Genomic DNA, 14,623 nt, shown 5'->3' with positions numbered 1-14,623 from the left:
TAATTTATTAGTTTTTTTTGGCCTTTTAACCAAAGAGACGATGCAACAAAAAGTAATCAAAATATTAAAAAATATATATATACTCAGCTTTGGAACCATCGACTTCGACACAACCCAATTGTCTCATTTACACGCACCAACACCATAATTAAAATTTATTAAATTTAACTCGTCTAAAATTAGTTATTTTTCCAACAACAATGTTATATGAATAAAAAGTGTGGTAGACAGATCTGAATAAATAAAAATCTGATCTTTTGTTTTTAATACACACGGCGGACCAGTGGATTAAAAAAATAGAGTAAGTCAAATAATAGAAGAAGAATAAGCTGACGTGGAGGGCAAAAACGGTAAAATTAGACTTCTGTAGAGGGTAGAAAAGGAAATATAAAGATACCTCGTATACCCCAAACCAGAGAGAGAGAGAGCAGTGTGAGAAAAAAGAGAGTAAAAGCTTCTTCTTCACTTTTTCTTCCCGAGGAAGCGCGACTGACTTCGTCTCGTTGTTTCAATTGAAGAAGACGAAATCGAGACTCGATTTCAACGAAAGAAGAGAGGAGCTTTCTCGATGGAATCACATTCGTCCTCGTTATCGTCGTCCTCTTCTCCTTCTTCTCCTCCTCCACCGTCGTCATCGTCGGAGAGTTGTTCTGTAAAAGTGGCGGTTAATGTTCGTCCTTTGATCGGAGACGAGATAACTCAAGGTTGTAGGGAATGCGTTTCCGTTTCTCCGATTACGCCTCAGGTGAGTTTTTCTTTTGTGGAATCAGTTTTGTCTCTGCTGCTCCGTCGTTTTAAGTTTTTTTTTTTTTTTAATTTTATTTTTCCGATGGTGTTTAAATGCGACCGTCGTTGTTCACTCCCTATTCATGGATCCGGAGCAAATCTCCGTTCTCTAACTCTGACACATTCATTTAATTTTTGTTTTTCTTATATAACAGTGTCAATTTTTATTTTATTTTTTTACTATATAAATAGATAAGGTGTGTATAATGCTACTACTGTATTGTTGTGATTGTTAAGTCAATGAGCATTGTTTAATAATGTATTAAAATGCCATTTTTTTTTTATGGGATTTTGATTGAACCCAAAGATTATATAACTAATACTTAACTTGGTTGTTGGAATGGGTTTAACATAAGCTTTTGTGTTTTTTTTTTTGGATGGTGCAGGTGCAAATGGGAACACATTCTTTCACATTTGATCATGTATATGGAAGTAATGGTTCTCCATCTTCATTGATGTTTGATGAATGTGTTGCTCCTCTTGTTGATGGTTTGTTTCATGGTTACAATGCTACTGTGCTGGCTTATGGTCAGGTACATACTGAAATTGTTTCTCAAATTTTGGATTAAGAATTGGTTTTTTTTCTTTCTTTGAACTTTTGAGTTACACAACTTATGCAGACAGGATCTGGAAAAACATACACTATGGGGACTGCTTTTAGAAATGGTACAGGCAATGGGTTGATTCCTCAAGTTATGAGTTCTCTGTTCAACAAAATTGATTCAGTAAAGCACCAAATGGGGTTCCAGTTACATGTCTCTTTCATCGAGGTATCATCCGTTTGGTTGGTCATTATAGACATCCTTCAAACTCTTAATTCTCTTCACATTCTAACTCATAAGACATGAACAAGTGTAGAACTCAGTCTGCCTTTGCTTGGATATTAATTGAATTCTTCATATGTAGATTTTAAAAGAAGAAGTTCTGGATTTGCTGGACAGTGTGCCATTAAACAGGCTGGCCAATGGAACCCCTGGAAAGGTTGTTCTTAGTAAGTCACCTGTGCAAATTCGTGAATCACCAAATGGGGTCATAACACTATCTGGTGCAACCGAAGTTCCCATAACTACTAGAGAAGAAATGGCTTCCTGTCTAGAGCAAGGATCTCTAACCAGGGCAACTGGGAGCACAAATATGAATAATGAATCGAGGTGAGAATCTCTATATTCAGGCTCCATAAGAAGCAACACGTTGCTTAACGTACAGTTACAGTTAATGATGCTTAGCCTAGCCAGTAGTAAATGGTAGTTATACTGAACATTACAATAAACGATGTTATATCCATAAGAAGAATGCTGAGCCAGTAAAATGTATATATATGGGAAAGTTAGAAATGGTAAAATAGGCATCATAAACAGTTCGTCCATTAAATGTTCGTTTCTATATCCATGATAGAGTAAAACTTCTTCTTATACAGTCGGTCACATGCCATCTTCACGATCACCTTAGAACAGATGCGCAAAATCCCTTCAACCGCAATGGTTAATGACACCGTAGATGAAGATATGGGGGAGGAATATTGTTGTGCCAAGCTTCACCTGGTAGATCTTGCAGGATCTGAAAGAGCTAAACGAACAGGTTCAGGCGGTGTTAGGTTAAAAGAAGGTTGGAAAAACTGATATCCCGTCTTACATCCTTTTGAGAACGTTGACTTACATTTTATATAACCCAATTCTTTTCTGTTCTCTGAAACAGGAATTCACATCAATAGGGGGCTTCTTGCACTTGGTAATGTCATCAGTGCGTTAGGGGATGAGAAAAAACGAAAAGAAGGTGCTCATGTTCCTTACCGTGATAGTAAACTTACTCGGTTATTGCAGGTTCATTTCTATCTTTGCACTTCTAGATCCTAATATGTGTAGATACTTATTATCACTATAGGTGGACTTTGTAAGTGTATGATTTATATTGGCATGTAACTTGAAGTGTAAAATTTCCATTAAAGATGTCCTTTACATTACTGCAGGACTCTCTTGGTGGAAATAGTAAAACAGTCATGATAGGTAAACTTCTAAGTTGTATGAGTAAATTCCCTGAAAATCTCATATCAGTTCACAAATTCAACTTTCCTCTGTGGTTGTTACTCTTGTAGCTTGCATCAGTCCTGCTGACATCAATGCTGAGGAAACTCTTAACACTCTCAAATATGCAAATCGTGCTAGGAATATCCAGAACAAACCTGTTGTAAGTACTGGGGAACTATCTTAGATGAGCTTTCAATTTTTTTCTGCCGACAAAGCTCCACTATCCGCTAACAACACACTTTGAAGTACATGAGGCCAACCAAAAAAAAATTAAAAGAGGACTAAGATTGTTCACTTGGGAGCTCTAACAGGAGAGGCTTCTTTATTTTGGTGCAGGCGAATAAAGACTTAATATGTTCTGAGATGCAAAAGATGCGTCAACAGCTACAGTATCTACAAGCTGCACTTTGTGCTCGTGAGGAAACCCCATCAGAAGAAGTGCAGGTATAACTTCTGCTGAAATTTTTCAGAAGGTTTATAAATTTCTCATCAATAATAGTATATAGTTCAATTTTCAAGGTTATGCGAGAGAAAATCATGAAGCTAGAGTCTGCCAATGAAGAGCTTTCTCGAGAACTTCACATCTATCGCAGCAAGAGAGCTGCTCTTGATTATTGCAATCTTGATACACAGGTAATTTCTGTATACAATAGGCAATCACGATAGATTTTATTTGGCACATTTCTTTACTGCTTTTTACAAGAGTTGTTCTTTTACCTCAGGAAAATGGTGTAATTTTTCCAAAAGATGATGGCCTTAAAAGGGGTTTTGAAAGCATGGATTCAGATTATGAAATGAGTGAAGCAACATCAGGTTTTGGACACTGGCTTCTCTAAAAACTTGTTTCATGAAACGCATCTGCATTCTCCTATCCTTACTTAACTTAAAATCTTGTCTGATTCAAGGTGGAATTTCTGAAGATATTGGTGCAGCAGAAGAGTGGGAACATACACTTAGGCAGAATAGCATGGGCAAGGAATTAAATGAACTAAGTAAACGTCTGGAGGAGAAAGAGGTTTAGTCATTACTCATCTGAAGTTTCCTGTACCTATTAATTAGGATTGGATTATTTTGAGAATCTTATGATTTTTTTTATATTTGCAGTCTGAGATGAAAATATGTGGGGTTGGAACTGAAACTATCAGACAACACTTCGAAAAGAAAATGATGGAACTTGAGAAAGAGAAAAGAACTGTACAGGTGAGACAAAACATTCTAAATTCTCTCGTTGATATTTTATGTAAATGTTAATACTCAAGTCATGAGTAACTTTTACAGGTTGAGAGAGATCTATTGTTGGCTGAAGTCGAGGAACTTGCTGCTAGTTCCGACAGACAAGCTCAAGTTGCAAGAGATAATCATGCACAGAAACTAAAAGCACTCGAGACACAGATTTCAAATCTTAAGAAGAAACAAGAAAATCAAGTTGAGGTTCTGAAACAAAAGCAAAAAAGTGAAGACGCAGCGAAGCGTTTGAAAGCTGAAATACAATACATCAAGGCTCAGAAGGTTGCGTCTGGTTCATCTGTGTTATCGGATTCTTTTTCTATATTACTAGTTCACATAATCTAGCTGTACATTTTGACTTTTATTCTGTTTTTTTGTTATCCAGGTTCAACTACAACAAAAGATGAAACAAGAAGCTGAACAATTCCGGCAATGGAAAGCTTCTCAAGAGAAAGAGTTGTTGCAGGTACTTTATCTATATCCACTTCATCACTTCTTTATTGTCCGTCGAATCTTTAAAGTTGAACTGATCTCATGTGCACTTTTTAATTGTTTTTGGATAGCTTAAGAAAGAAGGAAGAAAAACTGAGCATGAAAGACTTAAACTTGAAGCTCTCAATCGACGTCAGAAAATGGTAAGAATCTTATGAAATATTTTTCTTTTTCCTGCTTGAGAGAATCACTTACTAGAATTATCCAATCCTAGTGAAGATATAAGAATCTCAATAGAATATGTATCTTGATGTCTTGCAGGTTCTTCAGAGGAAAACAGAGGAAGCAGCAATGGTTACCAAAAGACTTAAAGAGCTGCTAGAAGCCCGCAAGCCTTCACCACGTGATATATCAGGTAACTTATGCCAAAACATAATCTTTTCTTGTTTTGTTCTTGTTTCGATCATAATCTTTTTCCTTTCCTTCCAGTGACTACCAATGGTCAACCACCAACTAGACAGGTATCAAGAACTCCTAATTTAGATATGGATTTGTCATCTTGCACAAGTATCAACTGTTTCTTTTCTTACCCTTTGCAGATGAACGAAAAAAATCTTCGGAAATGGCTTGAGAACGAGCTAGAGGTTGTGACAAAAGTAAATCAAGTTCGTTTTCAATATGAAACGCAAATTCAAGTGTGCGTCTTCAAAAACTCTGTTTCAGTCATGTTGTTAACTGCAAACTTTCTCCCAGAGTTCTTCTAATCAATAATCTACTCTTGTTAAATATAGCCGAGCTGCATCGGCTGAAGAGTTAACCTCGTTAAAACAAGAGATGGAGTTTCCTGTAAGTCCCCATCAAGAGAAAAATGGACAGTTCAGGTACAACATTATACTTGTCACTATGAAGTTGCTTGGCAGTGAATGATTCACTTTATGACCTGTTTTTATTTTTCTGGATGGGTCAGATTTTTATCACCAAACACAAGATTGGAGAGAATAGCTTCTCTTGAGTGTATGTTGGATGTTTCCTCAAATGCTCTCACAGCCATGGCCTCTCAGCTCTCAGAAGCAGAGGAAAGAGAGCATAGCCTTCATGCTAAGACTCGGTGGAACCACGTTCAGTCCATGACTGATGCCAAATATTTGCTTCAATATGTGTTCGATTCTGCTTCTGAAGCAAGGTGACAACTCTTAAACCCGAACAGGACCGAAACTATGCTTCTTTTCTACACATGGAAGGTTGATGATGTCTTGCTCAAACATTTAACAGGTGCAAAATTTGGGAGAAAGATAGAGACATCAAAGAGAAGAAAGAACAACTCAATGACCTCCTCTGCTTATTACAGCTATCCGAAGTCCAAAACAGAGAAATCATTAAAGAGAAAAAGACAAGGGGGCAAACAGTGTCCATAGCGCTGGCTTCATCATCATCATCATACTCGGTTTGTAAATTTAATCCTTATTTCCAAGCTAAACTCTTTTTGGGGGGTTTCTCCTTAAAAGTATGCAAAAATTACTTCTTGCAGGGAAGTTCAAGAGGTTCATCAAAGCACTATGGAGGTAATAATGCAAGTGACCCATCATCTCCATCTTCTTATCATCGAGCAACAAAGCATCTCAAATACGCTGGGCCAGGTATAGTCAATGTGTCAGTGAGAGAATCAGAAGCTTTATTAGAAGAAACGTGGAAGATGAAAGCAATGAAGAAAATGGGACAGAGTGGGAAGCTATGGAAGTGGAAGAGAAGTCACCATCAATGGCTGCTTCAGTTTAAATGGAAATGGCAGAAACCATGGAAACTCTCAGAGTGGATAAAGCATAATGATGAGACCTCTATGCTCTTCATGTCTAAGACTCATGACGACGATGATCACTCGTGGAACCGACACTCAATGTTTCAAGGTGCTTAAACATGACCCTTTAGTTTTTTTCTGTCAACAGATTTGGATTTGGTCCATGTGGGTTGTTATACCGAAGCTTAAGAACATTGTTATACTTTAGATAACGATTTGCAATCAATGGCTGGAGTAGAGTGCAAGGATATGAATATAACTGTAGAAAGATTTTTTTAAGGGTGTTTGATAGTTTTCTGAAAATGTAAATAGAAACTCTAGAGTGTTAATTCCTCTATCCGAACCATATCTTAGTTAATTCTAACGGTTTCTGCTCTTTCTAAGACCAAAATTTTTGAAGAACCACTCCGGCTTGTATGAAGCAGCGACTTGTGCTATTGCCAATCCAAACAACACCCCAAGAGCATATCCTATAGCTACTGCTTTCCAGCTCAACAGCTCTCCTTCTTCTTCTTCTTCTTGCTTTGGTAGTTCTGCGTATCCGTTTGCGTTCACGGGATCACACCGTGGAAGTGGATAACCGCAAAGACCAGAATTGTTCAAGAACTTCTCCCGCGGAAAAGTCTCGAATTGACCAACCTCAGGAATCTGACCAGAAAGATTATTGTTGGACAAATCGATTTCCGTAAGCATAGTAAGCGCTGACATCGCCAGAGGGATGCTCCCATCGAGCTTATTGCTTGAAAGATCAAGAATGTTTAAACCTCTCAGATCACCTACCTCGTCAGGAATCGAACCAGATATAAAGTTATGACCCAAATTGAGGACAAAGAGATAACCCATCGAACCAATCTCCTTTGGTATGTAACCAGATAACATGTTATAAGACATGTCCAAAAACATCATCGAACCGTCGTAGTCAAACGAAGGCGAAGTGTGACCTCCATAGACTCTGGTGAAATTACAAGGGTTTCGCGTCGAAACTCGGTTAAGATGCTCCGGTCTGATTCCTTGAAACTCAAGCAACTTACCAGCTCCGTGACACTGTTTCTTCATCCCATCGTTTTTGATGTAAACGTACCTCTTACCCGCCATCAAATTCGCAGCGATTCTCCCAGACTGTTTGAACATTTCAGACGAGATCGTTCCGTCGAAGGAATTGGTGTTGAGATCGAGCCAGACTAAGCTTTTGCAGTCACCGAGCTCAGCAGGAATGTTCCCGTGTAACGTATTGTTGCTTAGATCGAGGATGGCGAGATTCTCTAACCGGCCGATCCAGCTTGGAATCTGACCGGTTAACCAGTTATTCGACAGAGAAACCCAGATCAGTTTGGTACAGTTACTTAAACCGAAAGGGATTTCACCGGTTAAGTAGTTGAAATCGAGAATCAGAGTCTCTAAAGTCTTGACATACATGAGCTCCTGAGGGATCTCACCTTCTAACATATTCATCCATAGCTTCACATCTCGAAGCTTCAATAAAGAGCCTAAGCTCGACGGGATTGTCCCGGAGAGGTAGTTGAAGCTCAGATGAAGCGAAACGAGCTCAGAACAGTTGCTTAACGTCGGAGGAATCTTCCCGGTGAAGAGATTGTTCTGTAGGTGAAGCTCCTGGAGAGTGTTTTTAGGGTTCCAGCAGAGATTTGGGAGAATCAGACCGGAGAAATAGTTGGAGCTAAGATCTAACGTTAGCAACGAAGCGGATAGATTCGTTAGAGATTCCGGTAGTTTGCCGGAAAACTCGTTGAAAGACAGATCGAGTACCTTGAGACCTCTCATCTTCAGTAACGTATCAATCGGTAACGTACCGGAGAAGTTGTTACTTGACAGCACTAGTGATTTCAGTAGAGAACAAGAACCCAAGGATGGAGGAACGATACCGGAGAGTGAGTTTGATGAAAGATCAAGAACTTCCAAGCGGTTTAGCTTCTTCAACCCACCTGAAACTTTCCGGGGAAAATAGAAGGTATTGGAGGAGACGTTGAGATATTTTAGACTGGAGCAAGAACCAAGGCTAGTTACAGGACCCGAAAGAGAGTTTCTTGATAGATCCAAGTTGGTTAAAGAAGCAGAGCACTTGAAGTTGAAGGCAGCAATGGAGCCATTGATGTGTGAGTTTGAGAGAAACAGAGACTCTAGTCCGGTGAAGGACATAATAAATGGAGCCACAGCACTGAATCCTACGTTGAGAGGCTTAGAACTTAGATCAATGGAAGTAACCTTGTTGTCTCTGCAAGTAACGCCATCGAAGGTACACGGGTTTTTGCTGGAAGACCAGTCTGGGAGGAGATTCTTGTCAGGAAGAACGTTTTTGAAGTTTATAAGCTGATGGGTTTCTCTATACAAAGACTGAGATGGTGAAGAGAATAAGGAGAAGAAGAGAAGAGTTGTTACATAGAAAAAGAAGCTTGTAAAAATCTTCATTCTCAAGAGTTTTTGAGAGAGAAAGGGGGAATCTAATCTAGTGTTTTGGTTCCACCATTAGAGAGGAAGTAGAAGCTCTAGCAGAGAGATTTTAGAAAAGCTTAAAGAGAGTAGTAGAGAAGAGAGTCAAAAGACAGAAAAAGGAAGATGAAAGAAGGTGACGGGAAGATTGGTCAAAGCTTCCCTGGGCACTCACACCTGCCATGTTACTTCTACTCCTGATTATTATAAAAATATTGACTACTATATGTGTTCAAACAAAAAAGTTAATGCAAGATGATACAGGTAATAAATAAAATAATCGCATAAGTTGAGTTTGAAAAATGAGGTCTTTGTTCATGAGAGGTGTTTACATTTAATTAACCGTGAGATTAGGCCGGATGGGATCAAGTCTCTTCCAGTCTTCCTATTTACCCTTTTGAAACTCATCTTAGACTTTATTGAATTATTTGTATATGTTTTATCCAACCACCTATCTCTTCTCATATTACAAAATACAAGTCTAAGCATATATGAATACTGATCAGTTTGATATACACTTACACTATGATTGGTCTTTGAAATGATTTGCAACCAGGTAGGGTGTATATTATTTTCTATTGATCCCCTTTAATTAGTACGTTAAAGTGTGAAGCAGCATTTAATCTATTTTAAAATAGCTGAATAATTCTAGATTCCCTAACCAAATGATCTGACCTGTAGAGAAGTCCATTTAGCTTTGGCACCGCATATAAACAAATCTCAACTTGGTTTACCATGTTCGTGATTTACGTTAGCTCCACCGCCCAAAATTTGAGTTCTTTCCAAGTTTCTTAAACAAACATAACCTTTCTAAATTTGAGGATATATCCCCTCCCCATCTTAAGAAAATCTACACTTATACTATTCTCCCAAGTTTGGAACCCTTCAAAAACACACATACATGTATCACAGTATCAGAGGAATTTATCGTTATCTTCACTCATCACAACGCTCTCCTTAATCTCTTGAATCATTTTGATCACTTTTTTCATCGTAGGCCTTTGCTCCGACGATGTCACTCGACAAAGACAAGCCGTTTGAGTCATCATCTCAAGCCCATTCTCTTCTTTTGACCTTTCCTCTTCTTGCCTCATTGCTCTAACCCAATCCAACATATCTTCTGGCTCCATAAACGGTTGCCTTGAAGCGGTTTTACCAGTCAAGAGCTCAATGAGGAAGACACCGAACGAGTATACATCGCATTTGGACGTGGGACGACTCTCTGTTGATTTCCTTATCTCTGGTGCTTTGTAGGAAGAGAGATCCGGGTCATTAGGAAGGACTGATGAGTCTGTTAAGACACCTAGACAGTAATCTGTAAGACAAGCTTGGAAGTCGTGACCAAGGAGGATATTTGTGGACTTGAGGTTTCCATGGAATTGTGCAGACGATTGGTGAATGTAATGTAACGCTTGAGCTACATCTTCTGCTATCTTCAAACATGATGTCCAATGTAATGGCTTTGCCTTTGATGTTCTTGAACCTAAATTTTAAGGGATAAAACAGTAAATTAGTTATATATACTTCCAATGGTATATGAGACCAAGAGGCTATTTCGAACTCAAGTCCTAGCTAAGACAAACGCACCAAATTCCTGACAAGTGACAAATGACTGGAGTATCACGTGAAAACAGCACAGATATCGATCTAACATATTCCTCCTCTGTCTTATATATCTACAGTTGTTCAACTGAGAAAAAGACAAAAACATATTTTAATTATAATCTCGGCCATGTCTCTATGTGGTTCAAGTCTAGAGTTCCTTTAAATGATAAAGCTGCACCAAAACCCATCAACGAGACATGTCTACAAACACAAAGGTCTCTAATTAAAAGCAACAACTCAGAGGTGACTCAGTGGGTTCAAATTTAACACTACCAAATAAAAAGAAATAGAGAAGATAATGAAGCTCACCGTGAATAAGATTGAAGAGACTACCATTAGATTGGTAATCGTAGATGACAAGTCTTTCTCCATTAGACTGGAAATAAGCTTTAACCGGCACAAGATTCGGATGCCTTAGTCCACCAACTATCTCCATCTGATTCTCAAACGCTAAATCACTAGTAATCGCTGTTTTAGACGGAGCAAATCTCTTAACCGTAACGATCAGTTGATTAACCATCACAGCCTTATACGTAGTCCCTACTGATCCTCTACCTAGTAGCTCCGCGGAAGCTCTCATCAGCTGGTCAAGTGTGTACATAGCTTCTCCTCCTCCTTCAACGTCCCCGCAGAAAACCAAATCTCCGTTTCTAGGGATTCGCTTTTGCGGCGAGGGCTCTTGGAAATGGATATTGATTTCTTTGTTCACTTCTTCACGTTTCTGAGATTTGAGAGGTTCTGTAACTGTTGACGGTTGCGTTATCATCACGTCATCGTCGTCGTCTCTCCGGTTCTTCATAACTAACGAGAACATGACGAGGCAGAGACCTAGAACTATCAAAGAAGCGAGACCAATGGTGAAACCGAGAACTAACCAACCATTTTTAACCTTTTTAACCACCGGTGGAGGATTAGTCATCGTCGCTTCACCGTTCTGTTCAGTTTGACTAACCGGTGCTTGAGACGAAGAAGTAGTAGAAGAAGAAGATGATGATGACGTAGCGTTTGGTTTAGTTAAACCGAAGAACGGAGAAGAAGAACGTGAACCGCAAGATTTGTTAATGATCTCACCGCAGAGGCCAGGGTTTGACGAGAACGAAGACTCGTTGAATCGTAACAGAGTCGTTGTGACCGGAACTAAACCGGTGAGATTGTTACCCGAAACGTTAAACGACGTCAGAGAAGAATGATTTAACGGCGGGAGAGTACCGTTAAATCGATTAAACTCGAGATGTAAAGAACTGAGTCGACTCAGAGCGTTGATCTTCGACGGAATCTCACCGGAGAAGTTGTTATACGATAGATCGAGTTCGGCTAACCGACGAAGAGAGAGTATCGAACCGGAGAGCGTACCGGAGAACTCGTTATTGCTTAGGGTTAAGGATTTGAGATTGGTTAAAGGAGATAGATCAGGGATCGAACCAGAGATTGAGTTATTCTCAAGGTTAAGAACGCGGAGCTGGTCAAGACGAGTAAGAGTCTCCGGAGAGAAACGTCCTCTGAGACCAACGCCGTCGAGAAGAAGACGAACAACGCGATCTTGAGAGCACTCGACGCCGCACCATTGACAGTAATCGTAAGGCTCGGTGAGAGAGTAAAGAAGCTTGTTGTCGAGATCTGCGGTGGATTTGAAGGAGAGAAGGGCCACGGCGTCAGATGGTAAGAAGGAGTCGAAGTAGTTCGTCGCCGGGGAAGGGTATGCGGCGGAGATACGGAGGAGGAGGAGGAGGAGGAGGAGGAGGAAGAGAAGAGAGTAGAAGAAGAGTGTCATCTTATGTGTGTTTTGTTTTACGGAGCAGAGCATCTCTGTGTCAGTTATTATTCTGAAAATAATATGTATTCTTGTGGCACGCGTGTGTATAATGTATAGTTATTATTCTGAAAATAATATGTATTCACGAAGAGTTATTTGGCAAAATGATACATTTTTCAAACATAATTAGAAAGATGATACATTCCCTATTTATAATTAGAAAAAACCACATTAATCATTGTTGGTCTATTTTCTCATTCATTTTTGCCATTTAACAATATTATTGATTACATTTCATACCATTGTACATCCCATTTTCTCCTTATTTTTATTTCTTAAATAATTGTTGATATAATTTTCTTTTAGAAAACTTCTTAAATACAAAAAAATTATATATATTTTTTTTATAATTTGATATGAATTTTGTTTAATAATTTTTAAATAAATTATATACATATTTTTGTATTCGTACACATTTTTAAGTGTACAGATGTCTAAACACTTTATTAAGTGTACAAATGTCTGTACACATAATTAAGTGTACAGATGTCAGTACACATTATTAAGTGTACAAATATAATTTTTACCAACCATTGCAGTACAGACATCTGAAATCCTAAGTATTAAACAAATTACATTTGCACACTTAATAATGTGTACAGACATCTATACACTTAATAAGGTGTACGGAAACAAATATTGCTGGATAGTTTGATGTACGGATACAAATATTGTTGGATAGTTTGAATCTATCCAATATGTTGGAAAGTTTAAACCGTACACAAATATTGTTGGACGTTTTAAATCTAGCCAACATGCTGGATGGTTTAAACTGTACTCAAATATTACTAGACACTGTGAATCTATCTAATATGCTGGATGTTTTGAACCGTACACAAATATTGTTAGACGGTTGAATCTATCAAATATGCTGGATGACTTAAACCGTACACAAATATTGCTGGACGGCATGCTGGATGGTTTTAACTGTACACAAATATTGCAGGATGATTTAAATCTATCCAGCCTGCTGAATGATTTAAACCGTACACAAATTAAGATTTTTTGAATAGAAATATATTTAAAATCTTTAAAACAAAATGCATATCAAATTATAAAGAAAAAAACATATATTTTTTATATGTGGAAAAAATTTAGAAACAAAAAATATATTAATAAATATTTGAATAATTAGAAAAATAGGAATGTGATAAAAAGAAAAAGAAATGAAAATATTATATATCTATATATATATATAAAGAGAAGGAAAGAGAAAGAAAGAAGTACAAAAAAAAATTATGTTCTAACAAAACCACTATCCCTATCTCTTCTATTCTCGGCTTTCTCTCTCTCCTTCTCTCCTCTTTCTTTCCAAACTCATTGACCAGGATATTTCAGTAATGTCCCCCCCCCATCACCTATGCCCCACTCTCATTTCTATTTTTACTCACCTCTATTTCTACACATCACCTGTTTTTTCAATTGTAAATAGTGAGTGTATCAAACTGATAATTAAGTTTCATAAATGTGCTAAAACCCCAACAAACCCTTTAATGTAATATGTACGCGTTGGACTATTTTTTTCCAATAATTTTACTGTGTTTTTTAATTTTAAAAAAACTAATATGTAAAATCAACGATTTGTAAAGACTTTTATTATTTTTGTCTTATACAATTTTGGATGACGAATCTACGTCTATCAATATTTGTTTTTTCTTGTCACAACTACCAATATTCGTTTATTCCTTCTTTTTAATATTTTAAACTAATTATGTTGTAGTATTTTTAGATTTTAGTTATATTATTTAATTAAATTTGATTTTCATATTAGAAATTCGTGATATTTTAAAATAAAAAATTTCCATATTATTATGACTTTCTTTTTTACTTTTCAGTTAAAGATATGTAAGACTATAATTTATTTATTCCTTTTAAAATAAACTAGGTTTTAAACCCACGCTACGCGTGGATATATTTGATATATTTTGATAAAAACTATATATGATTGATGACGGTAGTAAAATATTATCTTATAAAAAAATTAAATTAGTATTAAGAAAAATGTTAAATTTCAGATACACAATTCTATGAAATATAAAAATCAGTTGTGTTATAAAATCAAATCTGATAAAAAAATCATGAATTTAACTCGACATCGAGGCAAGGCGAATTAAACTGATGACTTCACATATCCTAAACCATTTCTTTGACCACGAGAAAAACAAAATAATTTTATCATCATGAATTTAACTAGTTTTCATATTTAATTGATCGCTACCACCTATGTTTTCGTGTTTTTTATTCAATGTTTTCTTATTCTTCATATTCTTTTTTGTCATTTCTATTGTCAAATTTTGTGGTAATCGTCATTATTACTTTTACCATCTGGTTCTTCGCTATACTCTTTTTCATGTTCATCCTCGTCAACTTCTTCACTTTCTTCCACTAAAAAAACTTTTTTTTAGACTACCACACAACTTGTTAATCCATCAAACTCCAAGAACAAAATCATTTATTTTTTCATAAAAATAAAAAATAAGATAAAAAAAAAATTAA

The 14,623-nt window shown here is 37.1% G+C and overlaps 3 protein-coding genes across 3 annotated transcripts; 1 reads left to right on the top strand and 2 right to left on the bottom strand.

Moving 5' to 3' along the window:
• Positions 441-6,596, top strand: LOC104791250 (kinesin-like protein KIN-4B). The gene is made up of 23 exons (XM_010517085.2): positions 441-745; positions 1,173-1,319; positions 1,407-1,556; positions 1,693-1,937; positions 2,204-2,391; positions 2,482-2,606; positions 2,753-2,789; positions 2,879-2,970; positions 3,147-3,254; positions 3,330-3,443; positions 3,533-3,623; positions 3,716-3,825; positions 3,915-4,010; positions 4,089-4,319; positions 4,423-4,503; positions 4,601-4,672; positions 4,791-4,884; positions 4,959-4,990; positions 5,069-5,166; positions 5,261-5,350; positions 5,437-5,652; positions 5,742-5,913; positions 5,998-6,596. Exons 1-23 carry the CDS (start codon positions 569-571, stop codon positions 6,379-6,381), a joined length of 3,150 nt encoding a protein of 1,049 aa, XP_010515387.1. The 5' UTR covers positions 441-568; the 3' UTR covers positions 6,382-6,596.
• LOC104791249 (protein BRASSINOSTEROID INSENSITIVE 1-like) lies at positions 6,517-8,968 on the bottom strand. The gene has a single exon (XM_010517083.1). The coding sequence runs from the start codon at positions 8,686-8,688 to the stop codon at positions 6,625-6,627; it is 2,064 nt and encodes a 687-aa protein (XP_010515385.1). The 5' UTR covers positions 8,689-8,968; the 3' UTR covers positions 6,517-6,624.
• On the bottom strand, positions 9,437-12,148 carry LOC104791248 (probable inactive receptor kinase At5g67200). Its single transcript, XM_010517082.2, has 2 exons — positions 10,624-12,148; positions 9,437-10,192 (listed from the first exon to the last, which is right to left on the bottom strand). The coding sequence occupies exons 1-2, from the start codon at positions 12,116-12,118 to the stop codon at positions 9,624-9,626; spliced, it is 2,064 nt and encodes a 687-aa protein (XP_010515384.2). The 5' UTR covers positions 12,119-12,148; the 3' UTR covers positions 9,437-9,623.

Source organism: Camelina sativa, chromosome 6, assembly GCF_000633955.1.
Source record: "Camelina sativa cultivar DH55 chromosome 6, Cs, whole genome shotgun sequence".
NCBI classification, from domain to species: Eukaryota; Viridiplantae; Streptophyta; class Magnoliopsida; order Brassicales; family Brassicaceae; genus Camelina; species Camelina sativa.
The sequence above is the reverse complement of the archived record's forward strand: the minus strand, read 5'-3'. Positions and strand labels throughout refer to the sequence as shown.